Source organism: Phaenicophaeus curvirostris, chromosome Z (genome assembly GCF_032191515.1).
Source record: "Phaenicophaeus curvirostris isolate KB17595 chromosome Z, BPBGC_Pcur_1.0, whole genome shotgun sequence".
Lineage (NCBI taxonomy): Eukaryota > Metazoa > Chordata > Aves > Cuculiformes > Cuculidae > Phaenicophaeus > Phaenicophaeus curvirostris.
The window spans coordinates 2,524,468-2,539,733 of NC_091431.1; the positions used below are offsets into that span (position 1 = coordinate 2,524,468).

The following is a 15,266-nucleotide window of genomic DNA, read 5'->3' on the forward strand; positions in this document are numbered from 1 at the left end:
AAAACATGTGAAAGAAAAGAGTGTTACTAGATGAGTATTAATTTAAAAAGCAATTTATGCACTTGCTTTTAGCGTCTCTGTATTCCTACTCCACATTACATTATACCTATTTAATTTATATGGTATCGACAGATTGACAGTGTCAACTTTTCATTCAACAGGTCCACTGTTCCTATCAATAAAGCATTACACTTATCTGGAAAAACAACATACCATAATTGGGTACTGCTTTCCCTCCTTTTGCTCTGATTTCGTTGACAACTTTGTCAGCAGCTGAGGAGCTCTTGCCATATCCCTTGAAATCACCTCCAAGATCATTCACTGCATACCACAAAGAAAAGGGTTTTTCACTGTTAATATTCAGGCTTCATGGTCTGTCCTTATCTCGCAATCATGCTGTAAGTTATAAGGAGCATTAATAAAAGTTGCAACATCTGGATCCTACTGAGAAACTCGGACGATTAGAGAAGAACAGCAGGTCATCTTTTTTTTTTTTTTGAAGTACTATAACATGTAATATCATTTCTTAAGAAAACCCACAAGAAACAAAACTTTTTTTTAAAAAAAATTCCTCTCTACCATGCATCCAACTTGCTTGCCCTGCCCAGGTTACCACTCTGTGTTACTATAGTGCAGAGATTAAGATCAAGTTTCTATAACAATCATGGGTAATTAATTCTGGTCTCTTGTCAAACTGCTATAGCTACTGCACGAACCCTAAATAAGACCAAGAAGACTTTGTTCCTTAATACAGTGGCTGAAATGTTACTAGTACACTTTACTATAGAACAGGCCAAGCAGTCTGAACAAAGGGAGAAGAGCCAGCTCTGGAGAATTAGATCTTGCTGCCGTGTGATAAAAGGGTTACCTGACACAGGTTGCCCTCCCTCTGCACTGGAGCACGTACCATTAATGAGAGCTGCACTGTATCATCACCAGTTTGCTGCATTGCTGTGTTTTCACATGTCCCCACTTTCATGAAATTCAGCAGGGGAATGAAAACACCCCAAAAAAATCCATACACACATTACATTTGAGCAAAGAATTTAAAAATGGTAGGCAGTATGTTTAAATGCATGCAAAAGAATTGGCTGTGGGTTTACATGCAGCTTTGGTATTTTGCTAGTCTTGTACTATGGTGGACTTTTGCTTTGTGCCTTCTAACTTTTTTAAGTCCTCAAGAAGTCAGCCACAGTGAGATCCACAAAATATGCAGGATATTCTTGTCGGACTTGATGACAAACAGCACTTGTAAGTCTACTGTAACATCACAAAAGGATATAACCTCATACTGTCCCTGTTTTTATAAATAAAACTTCTCCCTGCAAAAAGGGACATAGCTTGCAGGACATGTGACAAAATCATTGTCTATTACTCAGACCAAGAAAGACTTATCTGGAATCCTGTACTCAGCTTTGTGTGCAGCACTTTAAAAGAAATGAATAAGCACTGCAGAAAATCCATACGACAGCAAACCAAATTGATATCAAGAACAACCTAGCCTGAAGCAGAAAGAATTAAGACAGAACATGATGGTATGTTCAAGTAAATTAACAGATTGATGCAAAAAAAGAAAGAAGACAAAATCTCCAAGCTAAACCGATCGGTATCTAACATATTGAACACACAGAAGGACAATTCAGGGAGGCATCAGGGAAAACTTCCAAGTGTAGCAAAGCATTAGAATAGGCAGTGTGGGCAGACTGCTCAGTTTGCAAGATCAAAGCTCTTTAACGTGACAATATTATAAAAGGGAGTCAGGAACAACACTAGGATTTCTAGTCTATCCTAGGAAAGAAGAGAGGACAATTTTCATGGTAAGCACTCACACAAAAACATTCAGTTAGTCCTTCTAAGGCTTTATAACTCCCTTTCAAAGACATACTTATATATGTTTATCCTTAACTTCAGCAGTAATTTGCTGACAAAACCTGGATTAAATATTTTGGAAAATTTCCAGAGGCAGTAAAACACTTCAGGCTGAGCGTAGGCACCAACAGGGTTGAAGCCAAAATGAGTATGAAAGAACAGCGCTATTCTAGGCTATGAGTATGATAAAATAACTCCATGAGTGGTACAAAGTAATTAAAAATAAAAACCCAAACACACAGATAAATAATATTATTCATATTATTTTAAGCTCAACTGCTACAACATATAATTTCCAGTTAATAACATCCAGTAGAAAAGAGCCAGATACCATAGCAGTTGTGACAGAGCATGGTTATCGTTTGAATCACAAAGAGAAATTCCTCTAAAGGCTATGGGTGCATTATTAGCAAGTAACGCAGAGCAGCAGAATCAAATCTGCACAGTGAAAAAATTGGTGCTGAGGACCTGACATCTACAGTACCTGTAGCTCATTTCTTGCTCTAGTCTGGTGCAACAAATCAAACAAACATTTGAAACAATTCAGGTGCACTGCTAAATCGCATCTTTGTTCGGTTTTCAAAGGAACTCCACCGACCCACTTCAAAATGATCCCACAATGCAAACAAAAAAAAAACAATAAACAAAAATCAGGAGAGATGCTTCAAAAGCATGGCTCTAATCAGAACTAAAACAGCAACACCTAAGAGTCCTCAGGTAGGCTCAAAGGAAGAAATGGTACAGCTGGGACAAAACACAGGTTGCAAGACAAAACTAAAGCATTCCCTACATCCTGCTTCCAACTTTTCCCGATGAGAACTATGAAAGAGATGACACATGACAAAAAACGTGGTGGCAGGCAGCCAGCCTTTAGGTGATAAGAGCAGGGAGATTTCCACTTGCGTTGCACCAGTCACTCTAACCACACAACAACTCACTCACAGAATGATGCAATGTGGGACTTGGCAGAAGCTCCCACGATGGAACCTTCTGGCATTCCTCCCTCTAGACCATTTGATCATTGTTCTTAAAGCATACACGCATTTCCATAACTTAAAAAAAGGGAACTTGTTTTAAAGAGACGCGAGTCTCATACATGCTTTGGTTAAAAGAAAAAAAAAAAAGACACCTTTACAAAGTAACTTCTCAACTTTTTGAAATCAGAATCGTAAGAGAAGAGTAAGAAAAATAACTACAAGCAGGTAGAGGCAACTGTAAAGCACTACTGTAAGAAGAGGTGAGAGGCAGTTTCCAAAGGGAAAACAAGAACTCCCCTGCAGACAGTCAATGCTTAATGGACTCATTTAGCTATTGTGCAATAAGGATATGAGATAAAGGAGTATTTCTCCTTTATCAACAGATAAAGGAGAAAGTCAGAGCACTACCAGCTACACAGAGCTCATACAATTCAATATTTGGGCTGCTTTTTTTTTTTTTTGTTAAATATGAACTTGAGATGAAGTACTGATGTTCCTAGTAAATCATGTAAGTACCAAAGGTGACAACTACCTGGAAAAAAAAAACCTAGATTTTTTTTGAAGCTGTCTATGCACAGACTTCTCATATTTAATCAATAAAGTAAAAACAAATTTTTGTTATGGAATTTGTAAACTGAGATTGAGGTTTTTATTAGAAAACTACTAAAAAAGCAGCGAACAAGTTCTTGTCCATAAACTGTTTAAACATTTAACCTTGAATTCATCAACAATTGCTGTATAAATTCATTCACAGGCAGTCAAATGGCAATGCCAACTGCCAGAGTGTGCCCAAGAATATAACTTAACCTTCAGAATTAGCCTGCAATACAGCATTTTGCACAACTAAATACTCCCTGAAGCAGGTCTGACCAAATGACTATGGAACTATCAGCAATGCTTTACCAAGAGCTTTTTGGTGCTGTCATTGAGACCAAATGGCTCTTAGGTGCAATGTACTGCAGAAAGAAACAGTGCTGTGCATTTTCAGCACATTCTGTGTTTTCTGAGGGCTCCTGGTACTGTGTAACATTGTAATAAATTTTTGCCAAGGAGAAGGTACCAGAAGACACATATTTACATTTTCAACCAGTCATATTCAAAGTTTCTGAACACTATTCACCTAAGACAAAAGCCTCTCCAACCACAACTCACAGTAAGAATTGGTATGCATGGATGATAGTCAAGTCCTGAAAATAATCTGTTTCAAATTGGCTTACCAGCAAAGACAAAGCCTTGGACAAACTTGGGCAACTTGTTTCATAAGAAAATAAAGCTCAGAAGCAAAATTTAAATAGCAAAAGATAAGACAGAAGACTATTAAATAACAAAGGTTACTGTCAAAAAGGGCATGGACAGTTGAATATGAGCCATGTGAAAAGGCAAAGGTTATTGTCTAGATCAAGTTAGTTAACATAAAACTTACCAACTACCGAAGCTCCTCTCTCTGCAAAAGCCAAAGCGTATGCTCTACCCAAGCCTAGTTTAAAAGAATAAAAAGTTTTAAAAAAGGTCAGTTTGTCTCCGGGATCACAATTCAGAGGAAAAGCTCCATAAAAATTAATTTCATGAAGAAAAACATACAACATCAACACAAACATCTTAAAAGTTCAAAGTAAAACACTATTTCCCCCAGAAGTTAAAAGTTTCACTTAAGTTCAAAACATAAAAGAAAACTAACAGGTAAATTGTAGACACACCTTCAGTAAAGACAGAAAGAAGAAAATAAATCTCCATGCTTACTCTTTGTTATTGCACTCAGCAGAAGCATCAGGGAAAGCTGTCTGCTGCTGAGTTTGCGCTTGTGACAGAAAAATACATTTGTAAAGCAGAAAGTTTAAAGTCTTGATGTAACCTTGAAGAAGGAGGGGATGTTTCAAGTTAATTAATTACATTCTAAGTGAATAAGATATTTCCCTGGTTAAATTTAGCCTTTTTGTTAAATTTTGTTAAATACAACAAAATTTAACCATGACAGAAGATGTACTGACAGATCCTCACCTGTTATTCAAATACAAATGAATCACTTAATATAGTTATCCAGATGCACACACAGTTTACCTAGCCCAAAACAAGACTGCCCTTTTTGCCTCACATACAAAAGCTATGTTCTAGCACCTTTATTTTGGTTTAGATTCTACAGATTATCTGCTACAACAGATTATGAACCCTCTGTACCAGTCAAGTTATTGAAGATACAGAAAAGAAACATAAATTTGAATGATGCAAAGATTATCAAAGCCTAGGAAAAAAGTTTCTTAACAGTGCAACAGTGTCTCTTCACCCCTCATCAAAACATTCAAAGATACCCCTCAAAAGTAAAAATGGAAGAAAGGACCCAAAACTGTTTAGAGTGTTTCAAAACACGTTGACCTCACACCATCAAACTGGAATTTTCCTTAACGTTGCTATGAACCTCTGGAATGGAAAGTATCATGTTAGTTGCATGTATGTCCACTGCCTGATATAACCAGAGTCAAAGAAAACTTCTTAAACTTCTTGTTTTGTTTTGAAAAGCCATACAATTAAGACATTCAAAAACCTCAGACCATGTTATACGTGCTGGTATTCTCATTTGGCGATCAAGGACTAAATCTTTAAGAATCAAAACTAATCTTAAAAAAAAAATTTGCTTGAATTGCATAAACAATGAGATTGCTGCATGACAGTCAGCAACAAAATTTCACAAGGGATTTGCCCAAAATTAAAAGAAACCACTATATTTTTAAATGCTTATGTATGTGAAAACAGGTCTCACTTTAAAACACGCTAGTGATCTAGATATTTTAGATAAATTCATAGTTACGAACTCTTCACTTAAGTCCAATTCAAAATTTAATATCTACAAAGAACACTATTAGCAGTAAATCTAACTGCAGTGCTGTAAACTAAATAAAAGTGAAACAAACTAAATCTGAAGCTACTAGGGCCTCCCTTTATCTCAGCTTACATGTAATCAACCACTTAAAAAAATATTGTGAAATAACATATCCAACAAACTATTTTTAAGTAGCCTGAAAATAGAAACAAAATAGGAGAGTCACTGTACCCACACTCATCAAAAGCAATTTTTGCTCCATTCAGTGCTTTTTAGAAGCACTTTGTTATTGCCAAAGTGGCTTTCTTTTCCTATTGTCTGAGTTCTTAACCTATTTTTCAGTGAGACTTGTTACACAGAGAAGCACACAAATATAGGCCTAGTAAAAGCTAAAAAGCACCTTACAAAGATCTGGCCTCAATTATTCTCAGATTTGTCACCCTCAGGTAACATGAATGAAATGCTCAATGCTTTCCTCAAATTCTTGGTCCCTCTCTGCAAAACATCACATACTCTAGGCTCCTGAAAAGACCCCTCTGGCTATGCACAGCTCCACAAAAAGAAGAGCAAAACTTTGCTGTGGGAAGGCAGAATCTTGTTAAATGATGGGACAACAAGATCCTTTAGCTGCTCACAACTACAAACTTTGCCTCTCTCTCATCCACACTCACAGCTCCTATCTTTGCTGGAAATACCACAGTAGGCAAAGGTTAAATCATGTAAGTAAAGGAATAAGAAAAAAAGACAAAAAAAACTTCTCAGCCAGCCAACTCTGCACCACAACAACAAATACTAAACATCTCCTGGCAAAACCAAGCATTCCACTGCAGAACCACCTTCCCTGGAGAAGCCAGGCCGCCAGCCCACCAACAGCACAGGCCAGTCCTGTTGTGGAAAGAAAACCCTCCCAGTCCTTCCACCTCCCTGCTGCACTCTCCTCAGTGCCTTCAGAAAGCCTCCCTGGAGGAGGTCAGGGAAGGCAGCAGTAGGCTGGGAGCCGCCTTCCTCAATGGTGCTGGCAGATGTCAAATCCCTCTGGAACAACACTGTGCCAGACCACACCAAGCGTTGACCACTAGGTCCAAGGCAAAACTGAAAGGAATTAGAACACCAAAAGAGTATGCAGGGCAGGACAAGCTGATCCAAAGGCTGGAGCACCTCCCATATGAAGGAAAGGCTGAGAGAGTTGGTCTTGTTCAGCCTGGAGAAGGCCCCAGGGAGACCACAGAGTGGTGTCCCTGTACTTAAGGTGGCTACAGAAAAGCTGTGGAGGGTCTATTTATCAGAAAGTGCAGGGACAGGATGAGGGGTTATGCTTTTAAGCTGAAAGAGGGGAGATAGAGATTCTACATTAGGAAGAAATTTTTTATGGTGAGCACGGTGAGGCACTGAAACAGGCTGCCTGCACAAGCAGGATCATAAAATGCCAGTTTGGAAGAGACCTCTGGGATCATTCAGTTCAACCTTTTTAAGTCATATCTAGTTTAAACGAGATGTCCCAGCGCTCTGTTGAGCTGAGCCTTCGAAGTGTCCAGTGTGGAGGAACCCACCACTTCCCTGGGGACAAGGCCGGAATGACCTCAGTGTTAGAAGCCATGGACGTCCCCCTCCCTGCAGGTGCCCCAGGCCAGGGTGGACTGCTCTTTTGAGCAACATCTCCCACCCAGTGGGAAGTGTCCAGGATTGGAACTGGACGAGCTTTAAGGTCCCAAACCAAGTCATCCCATGCAGGGACTGGATAAGCTTTAAAGGTCCCCACGAAGGGACGGGATGAGCTTCAAGGTCCCCACATAGGGACTGGATGAGCCTTAAGGTCCCCAACATAGGGACTGGATGAGCTTCAAGGTGCCCACATAGGGACTGGATGAGCTTCAAGGTCCCCACATAGGGACTGGATGAGCTTCAAGGTCCCCACAGAGGGACTGGATGAGCTTCAAGGTCCCCACGGAGGGACTGGATGAACACTGAGGTCCCCACGGAGGGGCTGGATGAACACTGAGGTCCCCACGGAGGGGCTGGATGAGCTTCAAGGACCCCACGTAAGGACCGGATGAGCTTCAAGGTCCCCACGTAGGGACCGGATGAGCTTCATGGTCCCCACGTAGGGACCGGATGAGCTTCAAGGTCCCCACGGAGGGACTGGATGAGCTTCAAGGTCCCCACAGAGGGACTGGATGAGCTTCAAGGTCCCCACGAAGGGACTGGATGAGCTTCAAGGTCCCCACGTAAGGACTGGATGAGCTTCAAGGTCCCTCATGTAAGTACTGGACGAGCTTTAAGGTCCCCACGGAGGGACTGGATGAGCTTCAAGGTCCCCATGTAAGGACTGGATGAGCTTCAAGGTCCCTCATGTAAGGACTGGAGGAGCTTTAAGCCCCCCACGGAGGGACTAGACGAGCTTTAAGGTCCCCACGGAGGGACTGGATGAGCTTTAAGGTCCCCATGGAGGGACTGGATGAGCTTTAACGCCCCCACGGAGGGACTGGATGAGCCTCAAGGTCCCCACATAGGGAGTGGATGAGCTTCAAAGTCCCCACGTAGGGACTGGATGAGCTTTAAGATCCCCATGTAGGGACTGGATGAGCTTCAAAGTCCCCACAGAGGGACTGGATGAGCTTCAAGGTCCCCACGAAGGGACTGGATGAGCTTCAAGGTCCCCGTGTAAGGACTGGACGAGCTTCAAGGTCCCTAATGTAAGGACTGGACAAGCCTTAAGGCCCCCACAGAGGGACTGGACGAGCTTTAAGGTCCCCACAGAGGGACTGGACAGGCTTTAAGGTCCCCATGGAGGGACTGGATGAGCTTTAAGGTCCCATGGGGTGGACAGGCTTAGGTACCCACGGAGGACTGGACTGCTTTAAGGTCCCACGGAGGGACTGGACAGGCTTTAAGGTCCACGGACGGGGGAGTCTGGGACAGGCTGTAAGGTCACTGGAGGGAGCTTGAGCTTCAAGGTCCCGGGGACTGGTTAGAACAGGATGGTTCTGGTGCGCTGTAAGGACTGGTAAGGTCAGGTGGTAACTCATGTAAGGGCTGGACAAGCTTTAGAGCCCCAACGGAGGGAGTGGACGAACTTTAAGGTCCCCACGGAGGGAGCAGACGAGCTCCAAGGTCCCTAAGTAGGAACTAGACAAGCTTCAAGGTCCCTCATGTAAGGACTGGACGAGCTTTAAGGTCCCCACGGAGGGACTGGACGAGTTTTAAGGTCCCCATGGAGGGACTGGATGAGCTTCAAGGTCCCAGCCCGAGGCATCCCACGCAGGGGCTGGATGAGGTTCGGGACCCCAGCCCAAGGCGCCCCCCGACCCCAGGCTGACCTCCAGTCAGCTCAGCTCCCTCCCGCAGCACCGGGGCTCAGCAGGTGGCTCGACCGGCGACCCCCGTACAGCCGCGGCACCTCCCTCCCGCCCTCTTTCGCGAGAATAAGCCCTGTTGTTTTTTTTTCCGGGGAGCGCAGAGGCCGCCGGGGGAGGGCAGGGGGGTCTCGGCGGGGGCGAAGCGGGGGCCGCTCACCTCCGCCGGCGCCGGTCACCAGCACCACCCGCCCGTCGAAGCGCAGCCCCGCAGCCATCGCCCCGCGCTCCGCTGGCCGCGCCGGGACCGGGCCGGGCCGGGCCTGGGCGGGAGGGGAACGGGGACGGGGAGGAGCGCCCCGCGCATGCGCAGCCCCCGCCGGCAGCGGGAGGGAGGGGCGGGGCTGTGGGGGCGGGACAGGGGGGAGGGATGCGATCCGGAGGGCAGGGCGATCGCTACAGGGAATCATCGAATCATAGAACCAGCGGGTTGGAAGAGACCCACCGGATCATCGAGTCCAACCGTCCCATCAAACACTAAACCATGTCCTTCAGCACCTCGTCCACCCGTGCCTTAAACACCTCCAGGGAAGGTGACTCAACCCCCTCCCTGGGCAGCCTCTGCCAGGGACCAATGACCCTTTCTGTGAAAAAGCTATTCCTGATGTCCAGCCTGAACCTCCCCTGGCGGAGCTTGAGGCCATTCCCTCTTGTCCTGTCCCCTGTCACTTGGGAGAAGAGCCCAGCTCCCTCCTCTCCACAACCTCCTTTCAGGGAGTTGTAGAGAGCAATGAGGTCTCCCCTCAGCCTCCTCTTCTCCAGGATAAACACCCCCAGCTCTCTCAGCCGCTCTTCTTGTTCTCCAGCCCCCTCACCAGCTTCATTGCTCTTCTCTGGACTCGCTCCAGAGCCTCAACATCCTTCTTGTGGTGAGGGGCCCAGAACTGAACACAGGATTCGAGGAGCGGTCTCACCAGTGCCGAGTCCAGAGGGAGAAGAACCTCCCTGGACCTGCTGATCACACCATTTCTGATCCAAGCCAAGATGCCATTGGCCTTCTTGGCCACCTGGGCCCCTGCTGGCTCATGTTCAGTCCCTGTCAACCAACACCCCCAGGTCCCTCTCCTCCAGGCAGTTTCCAGCCAGACTTCTCCTAGTCTTGTAGCTGCTCAGGGTTGTTGTGCCCCAAGTGCAGGACCCGGCATTTGGCCTTGTTAAACCTCATCCCATTGGACTCAGAACGATGCAATCTAGAGGGAATGATGTGATCCAGAGGGACTGATGTGATCCAGAGGAAGGGATGCGATCCAGAGGGGAGGGATGCAATCCAAAGGGACAGGATGTGATCCAGAGGGAAGGGTGCTATCAAGACAGAATGATGTAATCCAGAGGGAAAGGATGCGATCCAGAGGGGAGGGATGCGATCCACAGGGAAGGCATGTGTCACAACCCAGGATGTAACAGCATGCAATCCAGAAAGAAGGATGCTACCCAGAAGGAACGATGATATCCAGAGGAAAGGTTGCTATCCAGAGGGAAGGATGCTATCCAGAAGGAAGGATGTGATCTAGATGGAGGGGATGTGATTCACACGGAAGGGATACCATGCAGAAGGAAGGGATGTGATCCAGAGGGAAGGCTGCTATCTGGAAGGAAGGGATGTGATCCAGAGGGAATGGTGCTATCTACAGGGAATGAACCCACCCAGAGGGAAGGGATGCTATCGCAAGGGAATAGATCACATACAGAGCGAAGGGATGCTGTCCAGAAGGAAAGGATGCCACCCACAGGAAAGGGATGTGATCCAGAAGGAGGGCATGCTATCCAGAGGGAATGGATGCCATCCAAAGGGAAGGGATGCTACCACGAGAAGGACTGGATTTAATCCAGAGGAAAGGGATGCCTTCCAGATGGAAAGATGCCACCCAGAGGGAAGGTGTGCTATCTCCAGGGAGCTATGCTATCCACAGGGAAGGGGTGCTGTCCATAACAAAAGGGTGCAATCCAGAGGGAGGAGATGCCATCCACATGGCATAGTCATGGAAGACTCATATAATCATAGAATAGTTTGGGTTGGGAGGGACCTTAAAGATCACCCAGTTCCAACCCCCCTGCCATGCAGGGCCACTTCCCACTAGCTCAGGCTGCCCAAGGCCCATCCAGCCTGGCCTTGAACACCTCCAGGGATGGGACATTCACAACTTCCCTGGGCAACCTGGGCCAGGGCCTCACCACTCTCATTGTGAAGAAATTCCTGTTTATGTCTAGTCTAAATCTGCCTCTTTCCAGTTTATACCCGTTTCCACTCGTCCTATCATTACAAGTCTTTGTGAACAGCCCCTCTCCTGTTTTTTGTAGGCCCCTCTCAGGTACTGGAAGGTTGTTAGAAGGTCTTCTCTGAGCCTTCTCTTCTCCAAGCTGAACAAGCCCAACTCTCTCACCCTGTCCTCATATGGAAGGTGCTCCAGTCCTCTGACCATCTTTGTAGCCCTTCTCCGGACCCATTCCAACAGCTCCATATCCTTATGTTGAGGATTCCAGAACTCCAGATGAGGTCTCACAAGCGAGGAATAGAGGGGCAGAATCACTTCCCTCGACCTGCTGGCCACACTTCTTTTGATGCCACCTAGGATACAGTTGGCCCTCTGAGCTGCAAGAGCACATTGCCCTCTCATGTTGAGCTTCTTATCAACCAGCACCCCTAAGTCCTTCTCCACAGGGCAGCTCTCTCACATCATCCCCCATCATGTACTGAAATCAGGGGTTGCCCCCGATCCAAGTGTAGGACCTTGCACTTGGCCTTGTTAAGCCTCATGAGGTTCTCACTGCCCCACTTCTCCAGCCTGTCCAGGTCTCTCTGGATGACATCCCATCCTTCTACAGGGGCAACAGCACCACTCAGCTTGATGTCATCTGCAGACTCGCTGAGGGTGAACTCAATCTCGCTGTTAGTATCATTGATGAAGATATTAAACAGCACCAGTCCCAGTACAGACCCCTGAGGGACACCACTTGTCATGGATCTCCATCTGGACTTTGAGCCATTGACCAGTACTCTCTGAATACAACCATCCAATTATTTTTTTATCCACCAAACCATCCACCCATCAAATCCATATCTCTCCAATTTAGAGAGAAGGATGTGGGGAACCGTGTCAAAGGCTTTACAGAAGTCTAGATAGATCCCAACCATTGGTTTACCTGTGTCCACTGCTGCAGTTACCCCATCATAGAAAGCCATCAAGTTGGTCATACAGGATTTGCCCCTGGTGAAGCCGTTCTGGCTGCCATCAATCACCTCCCTGTCCTCCATGTGCTTTAGCATAACTTCTAGGAGGATCTGTTCCATGATCTTCCCAGACACAGAGATGAGGCTGACAGGTCAGTAGTTCCCAGGCTTGTCTTTTCTACCCTTTTTAAACATGGGCACAGTGTTACTCTTCTTCCAGTCACCAGGGACTTCTGACTGCCCATGACTTTTCAAATATTACGGAAAGTGGCTTGGCAACCACATTGGCCAATTCCCTCAGGATTCTGGGATCCATCTCATCAGATCCCATAGACTTACGTATGTTCAGTTTCCTCAGGTGTTCATGAACCTGTTCCTCCTCTACAGTGGGAGGGAGTTTACCCCCCTGGTCACCATCTTGCTATCAAAGCGAATGGTATCCTTGGCTGCATCAAAAGAACTGTGACCAGCAGGTCAAGGGAGGGGATTCTGCCCCTGTACTCTCATCTGGTGAGATCTCACCTGGAGTCCTGCATCCAGCTCTGGAGTCCTCAGCACAGGATTGACATGGATCTATTAGAGTGAGTCCAGACAGGGGACACGGAGATCGTCAGAGGGCTGGAGCACCTCCCATACAAGGAACAGGTTGAGAGAGCTGGAGTTCAGAAGGATCTGGTGAGACCTTAGAGAGCAGCTTCCATTACTTAAAGGAGACTGACAAGGGAGCAGGAGAGGGGCTCTTTATCAGAGAGTGCAGTGGTAGGATGAGGGGTAGTGGTTTTAAGCTGAAAGAGGGGAGATTTAGATTAGATATCAGGAAGATTATTTTTCCTGTGAGGGTGGTGAGGCACTGGCACAGGTTGCCCAAGAAAGTCATGGCTGCCCCATCCCTGGGGGTTTTCAAGGCCAGGCTATGTAAGACTTTAAACAACCTGATCCAGGGGGAAGTGTCCCTCCCCATGGCAGGGGGGCTGGAACTGGATGATCTTTAATGCCCCTTCCAACACAAACCATTCTATGATTCTATGAACATTTGCCCCAGTGGCTCCAAGCTGAGGGGATGAAGCAGGGAGGTGACTGTTCTCAGGCTCCTGCCCTGCCTACTCACCTTATTTTCATACCTTTGCTTGTGAAACACAGGATGAGGCAAGCTTGTCTGTCCTGCTCCACCGCAGGCGGATCTGCACAGATGCCTGAAGAGGCTGGAGGTGGGTAGGGATTTCAAGATTGGGCTGCCTGAATGTTGACATTAGGCCTGCATTTCAAATTAATCTTCATTTACTCATTTTACGTTAATCTGATGCTCTATGTTGTGTTATTTATTTGCTTTATTTACTGTTTCTCAATCCAAATCCCGTCTTTCAGCGATTGCTTTCCTGGTTGCAAGACTTCTTTAGAGCAGATAGTTAATGTGAAACACACCACCTTTTTCCCCACCAGGCTTATCCTCTTCACACAGAGACTGAGTGTCTCTGCCCAGGCACTGGCAGGGAGCTGCAGGGCCCTCTGTGAGGAGAGGCTGTGTACAACTGGTTCCAGAAAGATCTAATCCCACCACCACAGGGCATGGCTGAGCCCCACAGCCCGGACAGTTCTGCCTTGGTGGTAACGTAGTTAAGAAACCATAAAATACACTGCATGCTAGTGGTGGGAGAGAAAAGTGAGAAAACTTGTAGAGAAATAGCCCTGCAGACATTGAGGTCAGAACAGAAGGAGGAGGTGATCCAGGTGCTGGAGCAGAGATTCCCCTGGAGAAGACCATGGTGAGGCAGGGTATTCCCCTGCAGCCTATGGAGGACCCAAAGAGAGAGTAGATGTATGCCCAAAGGAGACTGTGACCATGTGAAGATCCCACACCTGAGCAGATTCCCAGCAGGACCTGTGAGCCTGTATAGAGAAAAGCCTGTGCTGGGGCAAGTTTTCTGGCAGGAATTGTGACTCTGCAGCGGGTCCATGCTGGAGCAATCTGTTCCTGTACCTCATGGATAAAACCCATGTTGGAGGGGTTCACAGAGGACTGCTCCCCCTGGGAGAGACCCCATGGTGAAGCTGGGGAAGAGCATCAGGAAGAAAAGAATAGCCGAGATGATTTTATTTTGTGGAATCAGTGAGCAAGTTAAGAAGGAATGAATATGCCTGTTCATTATAACATTGCAGGCATGGTGTAGTGTGAGACAGCGTTACGGAGAATGTAATTGTATTGGAGTTTCATGGGGCCACTGCTCTGGATCTCAGCAGTAGATCTAGTTCAGATTTTCCAGCATTACCCACACAACTCAGCTGATGACAAACTTTGTCTGAACTGTGGACAGGGCCCTCACGGAGCTCTCGCATCTTACTTGTTCATTCACCTGGCTGACTGAGAACACCGTGAGCCCGAGCCTCTGGGAACTGTAAACTTTCTGCTTCTTTGCATTGTCTGCCTTAAATCTAGAAGGTGCTCAGTGAACAGAGGATGGTGTAAGGAGCGCCCAGAATTCAGACCAGCTGACTAGCTCATTTTGTTGGGGAAATCATCTACATTCTCCCTCTGCGTCCCTATTGGATGAGGAAAAGGCTGTGGATGTATCTTCCTGGACTTCAGTAAAGCCTTTGACACAGTTTCTCCCAGCATTCTGCTTGAGAAACTGTCACCTCTGGCCTGAACAGGCGCACACTCTCCTGGGTGGAAAACTGGTTGGCTGGAGGGCCCAGAGAGTGGTGGGAAATGGAGTTAACTCCAGCTGGAGGCCAGTGACAAGTGGGGTTCCCCAGGGCTCCGTGCTGGGTCCAGCCCTGTTCAATGTCTTTATCAATGACCTGGATGAAGGCATCGAGTGCACCCTTAGCAAGTTTGCAGATGACACTAAGCTGAGTGGAAGTGTGGATCTGCTGGAGGGTCAGGAGGGTCCAAAGGGATCTGAACAGGCTGGACCGCTGGGCTGAGACCAGTGGGATGAGGTTTAACAAGGCCAAATGCCGGGTCCTGCATTTGGGGCACAACAACCCTGAGCAGCTACAGACTAGGAGAAGTCTGGAGGAGAGGGACCTGGGGGTGTTGGTTGACAGGGACTGAGCATGAGCCAGCAGTGTGCCCAGGTGGC

The 15,266-nt window shown here is 46.6% G+C and overlaps 1 protein-coding gene across 3 annotated transcripts in view; it reads right to left on the reverse strand.

Moving 5' to 3' along the window:
* Positions 1 to 15,266, reverse strand: part of HSD17B4 (hydroxysteroid 17-beta dehydrogenase 4) — a 201,307-nt gene that overhangs the window by 58,680 nt on the left and 127,361 nt on the right. Inside the window, exons 1-3 of one of the 3 annotated variants that reach the window (XM_069880536.1) lie at positions 9,175 to 9,267; positions 4,270 to 4,323; positions 214 to 321 (exon numbers count right to left, since the gene is read on the reverse strand). In XM_069880536.1, coding sequence (XP_069736637.1) covers positions 214 to 321; positions 4,270 to 4,323; positions 9,175 to 9,232 — 220 coding nt within the window. In that variant the 5' untranslated portion in view covers positions 9,233 to 9,267. Of the gene's footprint in view, positions 1 to 213; positions 323 to 4,269; positions 4,324 to 4,586; positions 4,664 to 9,174; positions 9,268 to 15,266 lie in introns of those variants that run through there. The other 2 variants (XM_069880537.1, XM_069880538.1) reach the window with 2 other exon arrangements.